Source organism: Coenobita brevimanus, chromosome 93 (genome assembly GCF_032717465.1).
Source record: "Coenobita brevimanus isolate Jiangsu-jjx chromosome 93, ASM3271746v2, whole genome shotgun sequence".
Classification (NCBI taxonomy): domain Eukaryota; kingdom Metazoa; phylum Arthropoda; class Malacostraca; order Decapoda; family Coenobitidae; genus Coenobita; species Coenobita brevimanus.
The window spans coordinates 47,634,409-47,656,730 of NC_137046.1; the positions used below are offsets into that span (position 1 = coordinate 47,634,409).

Consider the following 22,322-nt stretch of genomic DNA (forward strand, 5'->3'; position numbering starts at 1 on the left):
CATACGTTTTTCGAACTCATCATCCATTTCATTCACATCATCCTCATCCACTGCTATCCATATAATATTCATCCATATTATTACTTACATCTTCCTTAGTCACATTATTCGTATCGTTTTCATCATCCATCTTCTGTACCTTCCTTATCACATTTATCTTCACTTGCCTCATCTTTATCATCAACTATTCATGGTATCTTCATCCACCGTCATCCATATCTTTGTTTATCTCTTCGTTCATATCTTTATCTATCTCACCTTCATCTATATAACCTTCAACACCATCATTCACTATATCCGGTTATTCACCTGCCTCTTCATCCACCTCATCTACCCGTATCATCTTCACCCACTAGCATCTGTATATTTATCTTTGCATCCATATCTTCATGTATCTTACTTTCATTCATATCATCCTCACTATCCTTCACCCATGTATTCATCCATTCTATTTGTCAGTACCATCGTCATCCGTCATTCATATCTCCGTCTAGCATCTTCCACATCATCATCGCCCATACATCATCCATATTATCCACAATATTCGTACGTCTCCTTATTCATCAACTTCTCCCATCTTCATTTTTCTCTTCATCAACATCATATTCATTACTCCCACCTTCATCTACATTTTTGTCTTTCCTCGGATCCATATAAAGCTAGTCCATCTCCTTTTCCAAATCCATATTATCATTTCAGTCATCGTCCATATCATTTACATTCATACTTTCATTTACCGAACCATCTGCATCCTCATCCATTTCGCCTCAAAAATGAAAACTTACAGCACGATGTCGTGTATTTCGCTTTTTTTTGTCACTCCCAAACAAAAGCTCAGCATAAGATAGATGTTTCAGTGCAAGAGGATATCCCGAAGCTGAATGAAATGGTATAGAATAAGCACTCTAATATAAAACGTCCAAATTCTGAAGGAGCCAAGCTTTAGTCTCTCCTATCTGCTTTCATCAAGATATTCATCTCATTACCAATTTATAAGTATTCGCTGTCCATCCACCTCGTAATTCATGCCGTCTTTATCTCGCCGTTAACCTATGTAGGCCTATTTAGGGCTCCACGCCAAAGTGTGGAGTGCTATTGTATTTCCTCCGTTTCTTTCTTCTTTCAAACTCTTTTTCAACTGGCGTCATTCCTTTATTTCTCCACTAATTCGCTTCAAGCTTAGCACAATAATTGTTCCTTGGGCCAATATTCCCGAAAGGCTATTTTCATTTTTTTTTAATCTAGGTCTTACAAAGGGATTTAAGGGATCAAAGGCCAAACCATATAAGACACCAATTTTTAGATCCCGTGTTTTTGTGTGTTCATTAATTATCACGGCAATTTGCTCAGACGTATGTCAGTGTACTGTAGCTGAGTGGAGACCATCTTGCATTCTACGTAGTCCTGTCATCCACATTCGTCCTAAAGATGCATTTCGCATGCTCAGTTTTGGCCTCATTTTCATTTAATGATTGCCCAATAATTCCTTTCTTCAATAAGTCATCTGTATGCACTGAATCCTTCACTTCATACATATTCATCCTCTACATCCATTTAGCCATCTACCTCATTCACTTATTCACCATACCTTTCATATGAAAGCCCCACATTTATTCAATATATAAACTCATGTTCTTCCAGTATAATGATTTTTTAAAATCTAGGCACTCTGAAAGTTACTAACATACTTTATAATTAACCTGTATGAATTTGAATGATGAAGGTAGTCTACTAATTTGAATATATAATGCTTGCTGTATTATGAGAGAGAGAGAGAGAGAGAGAGAGAGAGAGAGAGAGAGAGAGAGAGAGAGAGAATGTTAGTATACCGTACGTGTTTGTTGTATGGTGAAACGGGAAAATGGTGCTGGTTATTATGGTAGGGGTGGTGTAGGGTGGTGATGTGTCGTATGCCTTAGGGGTCTAGGGAAGGTGAGAATAACCCCCTACCTACTCTCTCCCTCCTTACACCTACACCACCCTCCTCACATCTACACCACCTTCCTTCCTCACACCTATACACGCTCCCTCTTACTCTTACACCCTCGCTCCTTATCCCTACACCCTCCCTCTTCACCCTACACCATCCCTTCTCATCCCTACACCTTCCCTTATCATCCCTACACCCTCCTTTATCATCCCTACACCTTCCCTTATCATCCCTACACCCTCGCTTCTCACCCTTACACCCTCCCTTCTCGCTCCTTCATCTCCCTTTCTCATCCCTAAATCCTCCCTCCTCCCTTCTACACCTTTTCTCTTCATTGTTGCACCCTTACATCCCTGCTCCTACACTTTACTTTTCCTTACCTTCACCTCTGTACCTCATCTTCCTTTGCCTCTTCAGTTTTCCATAATATTTAGTTCTACACACTATCCCGCTTTTCTATAATTCTTCTACCCTTCATATTTTCACCTAACTCTTCCTCTTACACATTCCCCTACCTTAACTTTGCAATATACTGTACTTATCTCTATTCACTATTGAGTTCTGTCTCTTACAGCTACTCTCAATTTAAATTCTTCTTACCATAGACCGTTCACTCATAATCTTGCTTATAAACTCTTCTCAGCTCACACATCTTCACTTAATTCCTACGCCCTTTTCAGTCATGTTCCCTACCGTTCTGGTCTCTCACTTTCACTTTCTACTTTGCCTTAACCTTCACGTCTGCCCCTATCTCTCTTATCCATACACTCTCCTACCCCCTCAGTACACTTACATTATACCCCACGCCCACTCTTATACTCTGTCTCCTCTACCCTTCACTCTTCCTCACTCTCAGTCATATTCCCTACAGCTAGCATCAGCACCTACCTCCCCTACCCTAATCCCTCTAACCCTCCTGAGCCCTCACCTTTCGTTCTTCCCTTCCCTCCTTCCTCCCTTAACGCCATCCTACACATCCCCCTATTCTCACTCTCACAACATTCTCCAGTCGTCCTCATAACTTTGCCCAACATCCTCCCTTACTCTCAAAAACCACTTACAAAACACCCAGCCTCATCTTACACCCTCCTGCTTCAGCATCACTGTTCTCTCTCCCGTAACACCAGCCTAAATTTTCTCAAACTCTGACTCTTACATTCTTCCTTACATTGTTTCGCACTACAGATGGCATGAGACGATTTGTAGCACCTATTCCTTGGCAATTCATCATCATCATCATCATCATCATCATCATCATCATCATCAGCCATTATAAGTCCACTGCTGAACAAAGGCCTCCCCCAACCTTCTCCACGAATTCCCTGGCTGAGCCAATCTTTGCCACGTTTTCCCTGCAAATTTCTCTATCTCATCTCTCCACCTCCTGTCTGGCCTTTTTCTGCTACGCTTACCATCTCATGGTGTCCAGTCAGTCAACCTCTTGCTCCATCGATTATCCCTTGTTCTTGCTACATGGCCTGCCCACCTCCATTTCTGTTCTTTTATAACTTCTATAATATCTTTGACTTTAGTCTGCTCTCTCACCCAAGTTGATCTTTTCCTATCTCTTAAAGATATTCCCAACATTGACCTTTCTATTGCTCTCTGAGAACGGATTAATTTATTTTCCATCGATTTTGTCAGTTTCCAAGTCTCACAACCATACGTCATAGCTGGAATTATACATTCGTTATATACTTTTCGTTTCATACAAACTGGCAAGCTACTTTTCATAATGAATTAACTTTGCATAATACACCTTAACATTCTCTTGTATGTTATTTACCTTGCTTTAATATCGAAATAGTTTGCATCAATAAAACAAGAGGATTTCGTGGTGTCCTGCACAGAACAAATCGCTAAGGAAGAGGTGTTACGAAATCCCCAAGACCACTTATAACACGACTCTCTCACAGATAAACCTGTGTTGCTATCGCCCCTGTAATCTCCCTACATTCTTACGTCTTTCGAAATCCCATACGTGTTCGACATCTCTTCAAGCTCCAGCCTACTCATTCTTAATCAGGCAGCCACATTCTCGCCATACACCTCCGTACATTCACCATTACACCTCCTTCCTCACCTGTATTTTTCCCAGTGCTCCTGGTGACTCACTCCTACACTTCTCCCTCTCACTCACATCTACACCCCATAACTCTCCCGCTCACCCTTGCTTGTGTATAATTACCGCTACACCACTTACACCAACATCCCTTTCACTTCCACTTCCATCACTTACACCTACATCCCTTACACTTACACCTACATCCCTTACACTTACACCTACATCCCTTACACTTATACCTACAGCCCTTGCACTTACACCAACATCCCTTGCAATTACATCTTCATCCCTTAAAACACACCTGCATCACATACACTTCTGCCTACATAATTTATACATACGTCACTTACACTACATCCCTTACACTGAACACATTCATTCTGACACCTATACCCTCTCTTTATACATCCCACTCCGCCACGTCTTCGACCTCTTCACTCACACTTACCTCTCTACACCCACCCCTGCCTTTCTTTAAACAAAGTACACTCGCATCCCACTTTCTCCTCGTAACTTTCACAACAGTACATTCACCTTACATATACACTAATACACCCACCACCACCATCACCTCAATACCACAATCCTCGTTCCACTTCCCTATATTCCCATTATCTACATACGCTAGAGGATTTACGTTCACTTTTCCTACACTCTGCGCAGTCTCACTTTCGTATCAAAGCATATTTCTGCATCACCAGTCATTTCAGTCCGATGTTCTATTTTTCAGTTCATTCGTGCTACTTACAGACCACTTTCATTCAGACGTTTTTGGAGGGGTTAGATTTAGCCTCCATTGTTTCTCTCCCCAGCTGAATAAAATCACCTAAAGGTAGCAAGAATAAAATATAAAACGAGCTTCCGGACTGAATGGGATGATACTGCAGTTACTGTACATTAGTAATTTTATTTAGATTCACAATTTCTTAAAAATATATATATATATATATATATATATATATATATATATATATATATATATATATATATATCCGTACATACAACAAAACCTATACATTTGCTCCTCCAACGCAACAAGGAACAACGCAATACTCTTGCTTGGCTAGAAGTACATTAAAAACCTTCAGATGTACTTAAGGATGTTATCATGGCTACCGCCAGGGCAGTATTGTTGAGTAAATGAAATTCCGATGCAAGTAAAAGGTTAAGCTGTACCCCTGCACCCACACCAGCACATTCACTCCCTACATCCACACAACAGAACTGTCAACACATACAGTGTATCCACACAAGTATGTTCAGTCATGCACACTTACCACTCCCACACACTGACACTCCGACCCGTTAATTCCACCTCCCCACCCACACCGATCCACTTACCTTCTGTAGCGCGTTTACTTATCCTGACAAAGATCCCTCATGTTTTTCATATCGGTTGATAGCCAGGTGTAGTAAGATTGGAAGGTTGATCTGACTGGTAAGATGAGATTCATTCTTATCTCATAACGAAGGCTTATCCAATTTCATGTAATCATAACTGAATATTTCAAGTTATGGGAGTGGCCCAGTTCCGTCAGGTGAAAACAGACTACCTGTACACCTTCACATCGACACAGATCATTATATCCTTACATCTCAAACCTACTCAAAGGCGACCCAAAAATTAATTATTAATATTATTCTCCACCTCAAATCCCTGCCGACGCTCTGCAGCCCGCCGTTCATGCCTCAGCACGCACAGGGAAATGTGCAATGTGTTACGGGTCACTGCTGAGTATATCACTATTGTGGCACCCCAGGGGATGGGTAGGATTTTGGGGAGACTACATGTTGCTTGAGTGTCCTTTTGGAGATTTAATCCTTTTACTCCGATGATGTATTTTCAATTTTTTATCATCCCTAGATGTTTTTAATCACACATAGAACAACTAGCGTACGTTTACTCTCCTAGAAGAGTATTCTTTGTTTTACTCCTTAGCATTAGTACTGTGAGTAGAAACACTCCCCATGCAGAGTGCATTTACTCATTCTGGCTGTCAGCTGTGATTATGCGCTTGCGCATCACGTTAGTCTTTTTCCGGCTGTTTACGTTGGAGATTCAGTTGAAATTAACAGCTGTGTAATACATAAATATCGGTGCACAAGTAAGGTAATTGGTAACAAATATTGTGACAGTATATTTGTAAAGTTATCATCTATATCGTGGTCTAGTTTAAAAAAAACTCATAGCTGTGTGTGTAGGTAATGCTGAGCTATATTACTGGTCAGGTGGTCATGCGTGAATTGAGGGTTTGAAAAGCGTTGGCATATACCTAGCTGGGAGACATACAGTATAATTATTGGGCTTCATAAGTTTCAGGAATAGTTTGCAGTACTACTGGGCTAGGATTGATATATATATATATATATATATATATATATATATATATATATATATATATATATATATATGTATATATATATATATCCCATGGTCAGAAATTATGGTACTTGATTGTAAGAATTGATAACAATAATGGAGGATCATAATCAAATACGTTTTCATTGTCAAAAATGCATTTATCAGGCTAGTAGATTTAAGACTTTATTAAAGCACTATACATTGGTCCATGTATTAGAGAGGGATTTCAAACTTGTTTGTGGCACAGATGGGTGTACAAGAAAATACACAAATATTCGATCTTACCAGCACCACATTATGCAGTGTTATAAGCCCTTTTCTGTTCAACACTTGTCACCCAGTCATAATGAAAATATTGATGTTGGCTATGCTGTACAAGTACCAAGTATAAACAATGCTGAGGATGACATGGACTTTGATGACAATGGAGAAAATCATGCTGATGATGTGGGAAGAGATCATGTTCCTGAATATGACCACACTAAAAGGTTAGCAAAGTTTCTCCTGACACTGCGTGAAATTCATAAAGTGACACAAGCAGCTTGTAGTGCTGTTGCTGAGGAGATTCAAAATATTGTGCAACTAAACAATGACCAATTTCTTGCAAAAATGAAATTGCTACTGGAACAAGATGAACATGAAAACCTGAATAGGCTGAATAGAGAAATGAATGAAAAACATTTTCAGCAAACGCAGCTGGTAAAAGATGCTTGCAGTAGTCTTTATCATCCTCATCAGCTTCATCAATATGTCTGTGATCTTATGAAGTACGTTGGTCCTGTTGAACTTGTCTTAGGGGAAGGGATTGATGGTAGATCACATAAAAATATGGTTTAAAATATGTTCATTATTCAGTATTTAGTGTTGAATAAGAACATCATTGTCACCTGACACTGAATATTTGATGTATCCACAATGGAAATGATGGAGATTGCCTGCCAACTTGTGAAAGCTGGACATAGATTTTGTCACCTTTTTTGTTTCGAAAGTGTAATTAGGTATAATTACTATCTTTTATTGGTTTCACCTAATGTTTTTAAAGTAATTATTGACTGGTAACTTACTATGATCTATATTGATATTTTGTCAATGCCGTGTTAGTGCATTAATTTAAGTTTACATATGTACATCAGTATTTTAAAGAATTTTGTGCTTGTCTAGCAAACAAAGAAGTCATTGTTTTCTTAAAGTTTAATGGTTGGGAAGCACTCTCCAATGTGAATAGCTTAAAATTCTGTATGTTAATACTTCCAAGGCATTGTGTGCAGTCTGATGTAAACTGATCAAATCAATATTGGAAAAAATTATCCGCTATGAACACTTCTGTAATTGATATTTGAATTAATCTTGATTAGTGTAGTTTCTCTTAATACAGGCAAGAAAATGCACAATTTCTTAAATAGATGCAAGTAGCCTTTGAGTTACAAGTTGATTAGTTATAATCATGTGGCAAATGTGTGGCCTATAATGGACTGAATTTTATAACATGTTTTAACATGCATCTGTTACAGTATTACAGCTCATACTTTTGTGATACATTGCATTGAGATTATTTCAGATGAAATGTATTTTGTATTTATCAAGGTAAAAGACGAAAAACTGCACCATGAAATCTTTCAGCTTTACAATTGTGTACAATATATTTCTGTGTTATTTCTGTATTTCTGTGTTCATTCACCAACTGAATTGAACATTTCATGAAAAGAAAAAGTTGCTTATACCGGTATATGTTCTACCATCATAGTTGTTACGTGTTGAGAAGCTGGTGTTCAGATGGATCTCTCTGGATTAATGTGTGTTTACAGGGACAGGTATTTTCATTTATGAATTCTGAACACTACCTATTTTTGTAAGGAGGGAGCTAGAGTTAGACTGATTTTGATATTGTTTTTGTAGTCATGTATATGTGTTACTCTTATTCATTTAGACATATTTGCATTTATGAATTCAGAACACTTCATATTTTTGGAAGACAGTAACCTTTCTACTGATATTTTTGTACGTAAATGATATACTTTTTGTATTTAAAGAATTTGATATAACCAAATTATGGCACCTGGTGGTTTAGTGGGTAATAAAGTTGCTCCAATTGACTGAGCCTGTGCAGGTTTATATCCAAGGGTCGGTTGGGGTTTATTGATCACATAATGCCACTCAGGGATGAGTGGAGCTGGTCACTCTCATCTTAAACGTCAGGACCAACTTGCCCAGCCCCGGGCTCCTACACTCCCCATGGGGCAACATAGGATTGGATGCATGCATTTAGGTATCTGTATTTAGGATTTCAAAATACTGCATCTTTTGAACGAAATCAGTTTTACTATAGATATCTTTTTTAGTATGACTTTTGACATGAAATGATATGAATTTATAAACATGTAAAATCTATCTGTGTATTTTTCTATTTCACAAAGGGCAGCTATTGTGGAAGGAATCTGCACTACAATTTCCAGCTTACTTCAAGGTGGATTGATTTACTCTTTGCAAAAGGTAATGATGCTCCTTGCTAGAGTATTTATTACTCTTTTTGAAAAGTAAATATACCCTCCTTGGAGTAAATATACTCTTTTAGGGGAGTACAGTGTCATGTCAATTTTACTCTTGAAGAGAGTAAATGTACTCTTCTAGTAAGAAATACTCAAAAGAGTATGTTTACTCTCTCACGTTTCTCAGAAGAGTAAATATTGACATAGGCGCTGTACTCCCCTAAAAGAGTAACTTTTACTCTTAAATTTTTTTCAGTGATTAGTTTAGGAGAGACTTACTGAACTAGAAAGATTATAATAGTCCCCATTACAGGAGGCTCTTCAAAACTGAATAAAATAGTATGGTAATGGTCAGAATAAACTAAACAATAAGTCACCGGATATAAAGGGATTATGGCAGTTCTCCACTTTCCACAAAATACCGTACACATTATACAGTCATAGTGCAGTATGTTCACCTGAAGAGGTAAGAGCTGAGTCTCGTTAGACTTTATATAACGAGGAAGCTAATACAAAGCATAAAACAAAACAAACCTTGAGGGTACATAAAGACCAACTTCTAGCGAACGATAATAAAAATGTTGGTAATGATCGAAGGAGAAATTGGTTACGGTTCATAATTACTGAAGACGAGGGATGGGAAAGTATCAAGTCCCAAGCTACGCCCGAACAACACTGCTTAATATGTATACGTTGCAAAGTATGTAGAACAACACCAAAAATCTCATCACAAGTCTGACAGTCCCGGAGAGCTTGCATGAAAAAAAAAAAAAAAAAGGGAGGGGGCGCTATCTCAAAATTTGCATCTGAATAATTTCACCCCCCCCCCGGGGGGAAAGGGGAGGGGGTGTTAAAGGAACTCTGCATCATCTGTCCGGGTCTGTTGTATGCTTAGAGCCAGTTCATATTAACTTATGCTGATACAATGAAATTTATGCCCAATTTCACTTTAGGTATCACACAGTACTGTTCACCTAGCCTTGTGCACCTTCGCTCACATGCCCTCGCTTTTGTGCCCTCACTCGCACACCATCAATCCTCTCACACAGGTAGCCTACTTGCACAACCTTTCATGGCCGTAAAACTCAAAATATTATTGCCGGATGCTGAAGGAAAAAAAACAAAATGATAGGGAGATACAGTACTCATAGATGAAGAATAAGAAGAAGACTGAAGAAGTTGAAGAGGAAGAGTGGAGAGAGAGAGAAATGTGTGTGTGTGTGTGTGTGTGTGTGTGTGTGTGTGTGTGTGTGTGAACACCTCGAGGCAGTGATAGCCCTCAAACTTTTTACAGTTTAGGCCTAATGTAAGCCTATTGAGAGGAGCACTGAGTTGTTCCTTTGTTTTAACATCACGTAACAGTGGTTGTTGTCGTGTGAATGGAATTATGTATAAGTGAATGCTGCTGCCTTTATGGGTCTGTATGAGAACTACAGACAAGTCACATTAAAGGATTGTGTTCTGGCTAGTCCTAGACGAATTTATTCAGCTTAAAAGTTTTTTTTTTTTTTTAATCCTAACCTGGCCCAAGTTTTGACCCCTAGCGGTTTATTTCATCTACCTCTGTGGCAGAAAAAGACAGTGCCACTACGGCTCTGCATCCTTTCCACAGCATGTGTGTGTGTATGTATGTATGTGTGTGTGTGTGTGTGTGTGTGTGTGTGTGTGTGTGTGTGATTAGCATATACTTTTATGTCAATTTATTGTTACAACTCCACATTCAAGATGGAGAGATGGCAATTTCAGGCCAAGTTGAAGTGAAAAAAGTATAGTGACAGAACCAGTAATTTCGCATGTATATAAATATGCGATAGTTATAGAATAAACGCTATGGCTACATGCAAGTAAATGTGATATCTTGAAACCACGCACTTCACTTATAAATTGTAAAAATATCATACATTCGTGTGTGCGCGTGTGTCTATTATGTGTTGTCGGGCTAACGGCACGTACAAAGACATGCAAATATGATCCACGTATGTATGTATATCAAAGATTCTCCGAAGAGAAACTAACCCTCACCTAAATGTTATTACTGGAGAAATATCAGGCTGTCAGCTGCCTCATGTTGTCAGTACTTATTTGCCGGCCACACATACCATTTTTCTCTGCCTAGGGCTTAACGCCGTCACCCGTTGCGAAATGTAAACATCGTATTTTTGGGCAGATCAGTTGCGGGAGGCAATGTTGAATATATTATACTCGGGTCGCGGCATCCATATAGGAAAACAGAGTCGCAGCGTCGTCACTTATTTTTTGTTTGGGAGATGCCTTGTTAGTTTATTAAACAGGCGATTAAACGCTAAATTTGGACTTGTAAATTATGTGAATAAGAATGTGCACGTCTGTTGTCAGTTTTATAAGTTAGCATAATATGAAACTATTAATCAGGGATTACGTACTTAAGGATATATTATTTATCACTGCTACCTCCAAATCCCTGTGACATATTGGACAGGAGATATTACATATAGCCTTAATTCAGTTACACCTTCCCTACTTGGACTGTCTTGTAGGCTGAATAAAATTGTTTGGAGGTGGAAAGAATATACCAACAGAATGCCAGTGTATTTAAAGGATTATTATTATTATTATTATTTAACACAGAGACGAAAGAACCAAAAGTTACAAGGCCGGAATGGGTTTTTCCTTCAAGAGAGATGGGAAAAATTTTTATTCAAGCTCCGTTCATTTCGAGATGCCCGAATCCAAGATCTATGCTATTACTATTACTCCCTTAAAGATCGCCTTCAGTGGCCTTTTCGCTCGATGTCAGAAGGCCAGAAATGAGTCATAACTCGAGAACCTGTGGCGCGATTGGACTGGATTTTGATTTATTCTTCAAGTTAGAGCATTTTAACGGTACCTTGCTATAACAAAAGCTGCACTACGTTGCGCAGTTTTGGGGGTGTGTTACGGTAACTTCAATGCCCACAAAGAAAGTGATCGGCCTAAAGGCCGCCGAATCCACTCAATGTCAAAAGGAAACAAATGAGTCATGACCCAGGAACTGGTGGTCCGATTGGACAGGAAATTGTTTTATTCTCTAAGTTAGAACATTTTAGCGGTACCTTGCTCTAACAAAAATTGCGCCGCAATGCGCCGTTTTTGCTGTTACGGTCACAAGCGAACAAACCAACAAATATACAAAATCAGATCAGTATAATATAGATTATTATTATTATTATTATTATTATTATTATTATTATTATAATTCACAGTTATTCCGACTTCATATTTTTACTAAGCGAACGCTACATATGTCACGTCAATTGAGGAACTAGCGGTTTTCATGTTGCTCGCTCCACCACGTTCGAGGCGATTATATTCATATTTATGTGGGACCTTTAGCAGTGATGAGGTAAATGAAGGCCATATCTAACCGCTGAAGTGTAAAGTCTTCCAAAGCAAAATAAAAACGTTTGGTAAAAGCAAACATGAAATATATCTTCGGACCAAAGGGGTTGCATATTATGACCTCGCCACCTTATTTCGCTCAGAACATTAACCTGGGTCGCGTCCTAAGTGATTCTGAAGATATTGCAGCACCTCTTCTGCAACGAATTATTCTACATATTACACCTCAGTAACCTCTTGTATAAAAATGATGTAAACTATGTCGATACCAGAAAAAAGTATACAAAATACTAGAGAAGGTTAAAGTGTATTACTAAAACAAACCGCTGTGGGAGAGACGCTACGAAGCCTTCTATGCCACTTAGAAAATGACCCCTTAAGTAAAAAATCGCTTGTCGAAATGCTCATTGTACGTCACGTCTATTCAGAAATCTTAGGTGTGTGTTTGTGTTAACTTTTCATTTTACCAATTCCATAATTCGTAACCACTTAGATCCGATGACGTATTCTTTCTTTCGTTCTCTCTCTTGCTATATCCACATGACTATAGCAACCAGAGAGGGTTAGATATAGTCTGCTTTAATTCTTCACAGCAGGAAATGTCCTTTACAATGAAGAATATCGGCGGAACATTAAAAGTCTAACTCAGTCACCAGACTGAGTTAAACTATCAGCAGATGAGAAACTTTTCACTTTTAACCAGGATCGTTGGTGCTGGAGTGGGCGCCTTCACGTGGTGGCACCGATATATGGCCGACTCCATTGCCCATTTAAAGAAATGTCTCTCAGTTACCACCCTGTCCCCCGAAGAGAGGATGGTGGACTGCAGAAGACGGTGCAACTTCGGCTTGCTTTCCTCCGGGTTTACGTCGACATGAGTATGGGATTGCAACTACTACTATTACTACTACAGTACTACTGCTGCTGCTGCTGCTGCTATTACTACTACTACTACTACTACTAATAATAATAATAATGATAATAATAATAGTAATAATAATAATAATAATACCGGGACAGTTGCTGGGTGCCACAAGCAGAGAACAAAATTATCTCTTCGCTGAACACTACACGTAATAAATCCCCGAAGGACCTTAACCCCTTCATTACTTTGACTTATTTATTCATTTCTTTATTTACACTTAATTCTTGTGCTGCCTCCTGACATTTATTAACCTGAGAAACCAGTTGTGGCGGCTGGGTTATAAACAATCGATTAATCTCTTCACAACCTGATGTCATTCCCCAAGCTAAATAAAATCATCTGAAGGTAATTAGAGGAAAAATATAAATACGTCAAGGTGAAGTGGTCAGCCAGTCATTAAACATCTCCCTCCCCCCTCCTATGTGTGTCATCGTAACTATTAAACTGTGCATATTGTAAAAGTATTAGATGTCATTTATCTCTCTTCAACACTTTTATCTCTCCTCAACACTCATTTATCGCTCTCCGTTACTCAAATATCCAGTTTAAAATGACTATGTTAGGATTCCTTATTTATCGCTCTCCGTTACTCAGATATCCAGTTTAAAATGACTATGTTAGGATTCCTTGTATTTCTTATCAGTTCTTTGTGGCTCCCCTAAAGAGACAGGTAAAACGACAGACGAGCTAACTGGTAACAGACTGTAAGCCTAACGAAAGTAAACAGACTGGCGGTATCAAACAACATTGAGTATCAAAGAGCAATGATAACCTGGCACAGACAGACCAGCATGTTGATAGTGTGACAGGACTACTATGAATACGTGTGTCTGTGTGTGTGTGTGTGTGTGTGTGTGTGTGTGAAGGAGTTAATGAATGCAATATCTAACCACCCCAAGTCAAAGCTTCTCCAGAGCTGAATGAAATGGTCTGAAGCTAATAAAAAAAAAAATATAAAAGACGTATTTGCTGTGGAGGGATTAACAGAGCAACGGAGCGACTGGCGTGTGAGCGGACAGTATAGCCCTTCACTACGATGATGCAAAAGTTTAATTTATTGCTACTCTCTCCAGACGATTTTGTTTCACTTAGAAAAGGATTAATAAATTGGAGAGACTCGATATGGTCTCTGTTAACCCCACGAGAGGTCTTTACGAAGTTGAACAAAATCGTCTGGAGGTAGCAAGATTAAAGCGGGAAATACGTCATCGGAGTGAAGGGGTTAGAAGGGGTAGACAGAGCAGCGCCACAATTCAATAAACAGATTTAAACAGACTGATAGACAAATAAGCAAATGGACAAACAGGCAGACCGAAGGACAGGTGTGTGTGTGTGTGTGTGTGTGTGTGTGTGTGTGTGTGAGAGAGAGAGAGAGAGAGAGAGAGAGACAGAGAGAGAGAGAACGCCACTTCCTCACCATACAAGACCAGTTTTTGTCTGTCCGCCTCCCCCCTTCTCTCTCTATACACTCCATGCCTCCATATTCTCGCTCCCTTCCTCGCTCCACCACGCTCCAGTCACCAGTTACCTCCAGTCTAAAGAAATGAATATTTTTTTTTTGTTACCGTGTCCAAAAAAGGTCGAGGCCATGGACACGATTTTCATATTAGAAGGTACTGTTTTAGTGATTAGGATAGGCTTACATGTGTCTATAGATGAAGAGATAGATACGGGGCTGAAAAACAAAGGCGTGAGAGAGAGAGAAAGAGAGAGGGGGGGGAGGGGATTTCTTCTCTCTTTGTTATCTTCCTTTCACGGTGAAGAAAGAGTAGGTCCTTCCCGTAGCTAGCATAACTGACACGCAAAGCAACAGACCTTTGCCAAAGAATAAGATTAAAACTGATGGCAGATAAGGATGCAGTTAGTAATATTTTCATTATAGATTAATGGGAAGAACTGCGTAATATGAAAACACCATTTATTTGACCCCTTCAGACATACTGTAAAATTTATTTTTGCCACCTCCAGACGATTTTAGTTGACTGAAAAGATCCCTGTCGTAGCGAAAAGGATAATTACGGCTGCTTGCAACCTATGGATTAAAATAAGTTTCTCATCAGCTATACGAAACATCTTAACGGTAGTAAGAAAAAAAAATTCGACGCTGTGTTGTAATGAATTAATGGGAATGATATTATGACCAAAGTCGAAAAATAAGAGTAGAAAAACTACCTGTTGATAATGCGTAAGGATACAGTATGATTTTTACACACACACACACACACACACACACACACACACATTGAAAGGGAGGTGAAGCAAAGCCTTGTCCCAATATAGTTACTGCACAGTACACACACACACACACACACACACACACATTGAAAGGGAGGTAAAGCAAAGCCTTGTCCCAATATAGTTACTGCACAGTACACACACACACACACACACACACACACACACACACACACACACACACACACACATCATAATTGCAGGATATCAAGGTACTATTGCCACTCAGCGTAATCTTCCGCTCACACACTATAATCAGTATATGGTAGGGGCGCTTAAATCCAGCTCGCCGTTAACCTTGATTCACTTCTGCTTCAAGGTGACCAAGACCACCTTACCCAGAATAGCAGGCAGCCCGAAGAGAGAGAGTGGGAGAAGAATTATGCTTTATTTTTATTTTCATACCTTTTTTGTGAGTGGGAGATCATGTGTGGAGGGGGGACGGGTGAAATTGGAGGGTATCAGGTGCATAATGGTTGTGGTGGACTGACACTGCTTTAACGGCCACGCCATTTGCTTGTGTGTGTGTGTGTGTGAGAGAAAGAGAGATGGACGGCCCACTTCATGACAGTCATATACATGTACACACGCTCCACTCCTATATACTGTTACACGAACACGCACGCACGCACGCACACACACACACACACACACACACACACACACACACACACACACACACACACACACACACACACACACACACACACACACACACACACACACACACACACACACACGCGCATACACATATGAATGCAATCAGCGACTGATGAATGTGTGACCGCCCTTCCTTCCGTGTATAACCGTATGAAGCTGTAGGTAGATTTATTATATTCTCTGTCTGTCTGTCTGTCTCTGTCTCTGTCTCTGTCTGTCTGTCTGTCTGTCTGTCTGTCTGTCTCTCTCTCTCTCTCTCTCTCTCTCTCTCTCTCTCTCTCAAACAAGCCTGCTCCGTCCGTTGTTCCCAGGAATCTCCATAGTCACTGACGCTAACAGTGTAACCACCTCTAATCACGGTACGACAAATCCCGTGCGTCTGTCCGTCGTCCCCCACGCGACCACTTGTTGCTGGGTAGGGGGTAAAGCCACGCGGTAGGGAAGAGGCGTGTTAGGTTGCTGATATAAGGCGCATAAGGTGAAACTGAATATTGTGGTAGAAGGCAGTGGTATGGTGTAGGTTTAGTTTGGGGGTTAGGAGGAGTGTAGGGCAGATACAAGGCACAAAGCGTGAAACAGACGATAGAGGTGGTCGGCAGTGGTATGGTGTAGGACTTGCTACTGGTTTGTTGCGGACAAGAGTCAGGTTGTGTGCGTCCGCCATGCAAGCTCAATGGCAATCAAGGGACTCGAACTAACGGCAGAGGGTCCTTAAAACACGAGACTTAACTATACCGACCGACCGATTCACCAAGTCGCCCTGTTGCTAGGGTGGTCAGGCAATCCTCCAGACAACCTCAACCACTCCTGCCATGCAGGCCGTAACAGCAATCGGACGTGGGAATTACAGCCACAAACGACCTAGCAATTGGAGTCATACGGTTTCCGTAATGTGAAGGTGTACTCTCATTGTAGTGCTAATAGGCGTTCCCTGGAGGTGTTAGCATAACCAGGTGTAATTACTGAGTGCACTGAGGAGGATCGCTTGGCTGCATTTACGTACTTTTTTTTTTTTTTTTTTTAGGACTTGTTAGTAGTATGAGAACCTACAAAAGGCACTCCTCCAGTGTTCCATTACACTGATGACGTAATGTGGTGCGTGTGTGTGTGTGTGTGTGTGTGTGTGTGTGTGTGTGTGTGTTGAAACGCGAGCTCTGTATTCTGCACAACTATCTCCAAGGTAACCCACTCATCACAGTATTAGTCGAGCTTAAACAGAGCAATACTACACTGCACAACATTAATGAACACCGTTAAACTACGCTACAGTGAGCTACACAGCACATGTTGCGCTTTATTGATCTATGCCTCACAACGGTGCACTACACCTACGGTACGTAACATTACATTTCAGTACTCATCTTTGCACTTAAAAACAGTAGTCTTCTATCGACACTACAACTACTTTACGCTGTACTACATTATTTCATACAGTCGTACATCTTGCTCTTGGAAAACAAATGACATTCGCTGTACATTATGCTTTTCACTACGTTATCATCACATGCTACTCAAAGTTATACTATGATGCCTGTTGAACTGCACTAAACCCTGTGAATAAAAACATCAACTAAAACAGCAGAATAATGTTAATGCAACTTGGACGCACACAGCTGCATCCAGATCTTACACTACGTTTAGGGAACTACAATACCCTTCCGTACGCTGATAGTGATAACACACACACACACACACACACACACACACACACACACACAACTCTCTCTCTCTCTCTCTCTCTCTCTCTCTCTCTCTCTCTCTCTCTCTCTCTTGCAGCCAGGGACGTAGCTCAGACCTATTCACTTACACACACACACACACACACACACACACACACACCACTCTCTCTCTCTCTCTCTCTCTCTCTCTTGCAGCCAGGGACGTAGCTCAGACCTATTCACTTACACACACACACACACACACACACACACACACACACAGTGACCTTGGCATAATATGTACGTAGCCTCACTGCCGTACATATAGTTAACAGAGTAGCCTAGTAATTTAGAATGGCCTTCTGGGACACTCATTTAAACTTTGACTTGGAATGATTAGAATGCTGGGACTGGTTTTAGGATTAAGTGCAAGATGGCTGGGAATGACTGCTGATTTGATTAAAATGAGTACAGGATAGCAGAGAATGAGTATTGGGTTGCATAAGAATGGCTGTAGGATGACTCAGAATGAACAGGATAGCTTAAATGATTTAGAATGATGATGGTGGTTTAGAATGACTGTCGGATGTTTACAGTAGAGCTGCTTAGTTAATAACTGCAGGATGGCTTAGAAGGTCTGCAGAAATGGCCACGGGCTGACGCAACCGAGACATTTTAGAATGATTAAGATAGCTAAGATGGCTGAGAATGATGAAGGGAAGGCTTAGAATGACAGAAGGATGACCTAGTGATTATACAATGGTTTATAATGACTGTAGGACGGTTCAGAGAGACTGCAGGATGCTTGGAAAAGAATGGCTTCTATGATGCCTTAGAATTATTTGGACGGCTTAACATGACAGCAGGGCGGTTTGTAATGGTTATATGACAGCTCTGAATTATTGCAGGGCGGCTTAGAATGACTAGGATGGTTTAGAATGACTAACCTTTAGAATGACTTGGAATGATTAGCCTATGTGACTAGCATATGGGATAGTTTGGAATGGCTACTGGAGGGCTTGAAATGACTAACTTAGCTGTGTAGGAGGCTTAGAATAACAAAGATCTGTTAGAATGACTGGTCAGTGGGATGACACAGAATGATTAAAGATGGCGTATAATGATTACAGGATAGCTTAGAATGACTACAGGTTGGTTTAGAATGACTGTAGGAGAATGATGAATGACTACAGAATGACTAAGAAGAATGACTATCGGATGTATTAGAATGACTGCAGGATGGCTTAGAATAACCACTGGATACATTAGAATGATTTCAGGATGGCTTAGAATGACTTCAGGATGGCTTAGAATGACTGCAGTATGGATTAAAATGTGGACTGGATTAGAATGATTATAGTATGGCAGTGAATGACAAGAATGGCTCAGAATGACTCTAGGTTTGGCCGTAGGATGACTTACATTCATTATAAGATGGGTTAGGAGGGGTCCTTGCTGAGCTTAAGGAATTAAATTACCTGGTGGTAGAAAGAATAAATTAAATGTAACAACACTACCGACTTGAAGATGTTTAGCGTCATTGTACTGAAGGGGTGGAATAAACAACATTATATTTTAACTGCCGTCCACCCAAAGCCGAAAGAAATCGTCTAGAAGTGGCAAGGGTAAGATTTAAAAGATATTTGCTAAAGGGCTCAACAACGATTGTTTCAAACCCCTCCTCGTTAAGCTATATCCCCCACCCCCCTAAAAATAAGAAATTACTTGTGGGTGGCAAGAATGAAATAAAAGGACGTCGTGGTACTGTTGGGGTCAAACCAACTGAGATGACGCTATCGACCATAGGTCAGTCAGGATGTTGTCGGGTTGTTTGTATATGCGCGTGGGATAATTAAGTCTTCTCATCTGTTGCCTATGGAGCTTACACCACCTCAGCCTGGAGTAATAACAAGGACAACAGCAACAACAACAACATCAACAGTAGCAGCAACAATAACAACAAATGCATATAAAGCAACTGAGGTTTATCTTAGGTTAAGAAGGATTGGGATAGTTTCCATACTAATGATTTCTGGATGACTATCCTGAGGCCGACTGCAGGTTGTTTGTACTGACTTACATGCACATGGTAACTATACGAAGCTCAGGCCTTGGATGCTAAGTATGATATTATGACACAAAGCTTCGGTGGTAACAGGGGGCGCACATCTTCCGCTCACTTGATGTTGTGTTGTCTCCTTCTTCCTTTATATTTGTCATTCTTTTCTGTGTCTGTTCTCCTCTTTTCCCGTTTCTCCCGTCCTTCCTGTCACATTTAGTACTCTTTTCTCCTTCATTTGGCTCTGTACTGAGTGATAAGTCAAATGGTTTCCTGTAACTCAGGAAACCATTTACAACGCTTGGTGGTAACCATATAGCCAAATAACGGGATGACATGGAGGTTACTATGGTGCCTTTGTGAACTGGATGGAGAGATGCAAATGCGGCGTCCACCCAGGAACCAAACCTCCACGTTAATCCCCGCACCTCGTTGTGGTGAGGTGCTGTCAGCCGCATGGGAACACCGGTTCACCACATGGGACGATCCTGCAGGGGCGGTTGCTTTTCTGCAGTTGCTGGGTCTGCTCGATCAGACAGACTGGGGCAGAACAACAACAACAACAACAACAACACTAAGCTTGAGTTACTTATCCGGTTCTTAACTTAGAATTATATTTGGAGGCAGATGCTATAGGAATGATAGAGTTGCCTTCCTGATAAGTGATTAAATTGCCTCTCTATGGCTGAGTGAAAATTGGAAAAAAGGGGGGGGGAGTTGAGTGGCCGAATTCTTAAAGTTGTACAATTCTAAGAATGACCAAAGCTTCGAATGTATGAAGGCTCGTGTACACTTTTGGACTGACATAGGAAGCACAGCTTTCACCCTGAGAATGATCAAATAGTACTTATGGTGCCATATTACCCCCATAACCCCCCCTCCCCCACTCGACCTGACACTGACCTGTGTGTGAAGCCTGGCCCTGAGGATGGATGAGAGTGTGTCCTGGGCCGCTGCGGGGGAGTCCTGGGTATCTTGAGTGTCCTGGGCGTCGATGTGGGCGGGGTGGTCCTGGTGCTGGTGGGCGGCGAGGGCGTGTAGGAGCTGGGAGCAGTAGGTGTAGTAGAGGAGCTGTGATTGCTGCACGGCCGACACCAGGGCGTCCGTGTCTTTCAGGGTGGGTGTGGGTGGGGTGTGGGCGGCGGCGGCCTGGAGGCGGAGGAGGGCGGCGAGGAGGTGGCCGCCCGGCAGGCCGCCCGGGCAGGGGGGCCACCGCTGGCTCCCGCGCCGCCGCATGGCTGACTGACTCCCCGCCCCATAGCCCGCCCCGCCCCCGACCTCCACCCGCCCCGCCTCTCCCCCTCCACCGCCGCCTCCGCTCGTGCTGCTGGCCACCTCCACCCCGCCCTCAACGCCGTAAGAGTCTGGCGGTGGCGGCGGAGATCCCAGCCGAGGCCGTTTCCGCGACATCTCCGGTGAATCTGGCGGGTCCGGTGCAGGGGAGCAGCGGGTGGGCGCGGGTGGCATTGTGGTCGTGGGCGTGGGCGTGGACGGGATGTGGCAATGACGCTTCTTAGGGATGGGGATATATTTGGGATGGGCGGGCGTCGAATCAGGCGTAGCGGGCGTGGATTCGGGCGTAGCAGGCGTAGGGTCGGGTGGGTCTGGAAGCGGGTGCCAGGGAGGGGTAAGGAGAAGGGTGGGTCGTGCTGAAGTTGAGAGGTCGATGGGTGCGTCCTGGTGATGGTGGTGGGGGTGACCGCCTGACCCTGGCCTCAGCACCTCCATCACTGCGACCCTCACCACACCTACACACTTCCACAACCCTGCAGGAAAAGTACACTTTATATTCTGTCACACACACACACACACACACACACACACACACACACACACACACACACACACACACACACACACACACACACACACACACACACACACACACACACACATACACATACACACACCTATACCCTAAACTTTCCTCCACCTGCCCTGCGCTGCCCTACCCTACTCTGTCCTGCTGTCCCTCACCCCGCTTCCCCACTATACTCTGGTTTTTAGTGAGTGCTGCATTGTCATACTGACCTGAGTGTGGAAGTAGGTTCTGTACATGACCTGACCTCGTACCAGAGTGTTACATACACACACACACACACACACACACACACACACATATCCGTAAGGCGGTGAGGCAGGGCAGTGCTACCCTAACCTGCCTCTCTGCTCACAACTTCCACACAACATAGCTATTATAACTGTTAGTCAGACTCAGTATAAGCAAAATTAAGTATATTTTTGTACCTTCACTATCACATGCTGCTAGCTCATTTATATAGCCTAATTCAGCATCACTAACTGTCTTGGCAATACATAAGGCACTGCTTTTCGCGTTTTTTCTTACTGCTTGTATATTCCCCATCGTAAAAAAGCGATGAAAATCAGCCAGAATAGGGAGCTACAGCAAAACTACCTTCAAACGCGAGGCGTTGGCTAGAGCCCTTCCCTCTTCTTCGTACTGGCGTAGGAAAGGGCAAACTTTTGTTGCAAACTCCATCATAAGGAGGAGGAAGGGTGAGGTCGGAAAATGCGTTTTGATATTGTACCTGGGATTTATTTTCTTCTCTGATCTATTTCCTCAT

The 22,322-nt window shown here is 41.7% G+C and overlaps 1 protein-coding gene across 1 annotated transcript in view; it reads right to left on the minus strand.

Annotated features, from left to right (window-relative positions):
• LOC145412426 (uncharacterized) overlaps positions 1 to 21,465 on the minus strand; it is a 31,283-nt gene extending 9,818 nt beyond the window's left edge. The window contains exon 1 of the mRNA XM_080282311.1: positions 20,641 to 21,465. Within this exon, the coding sequence (XP_080138437.1) occupies positions 20,641 to 21,465 (825 nt within the window). The remainder of the gene's footprint in view (positions 1 to 20,640) is intronic.
• Positions 21,466 to 22,322: the final 857 nt, after the last annotated feature.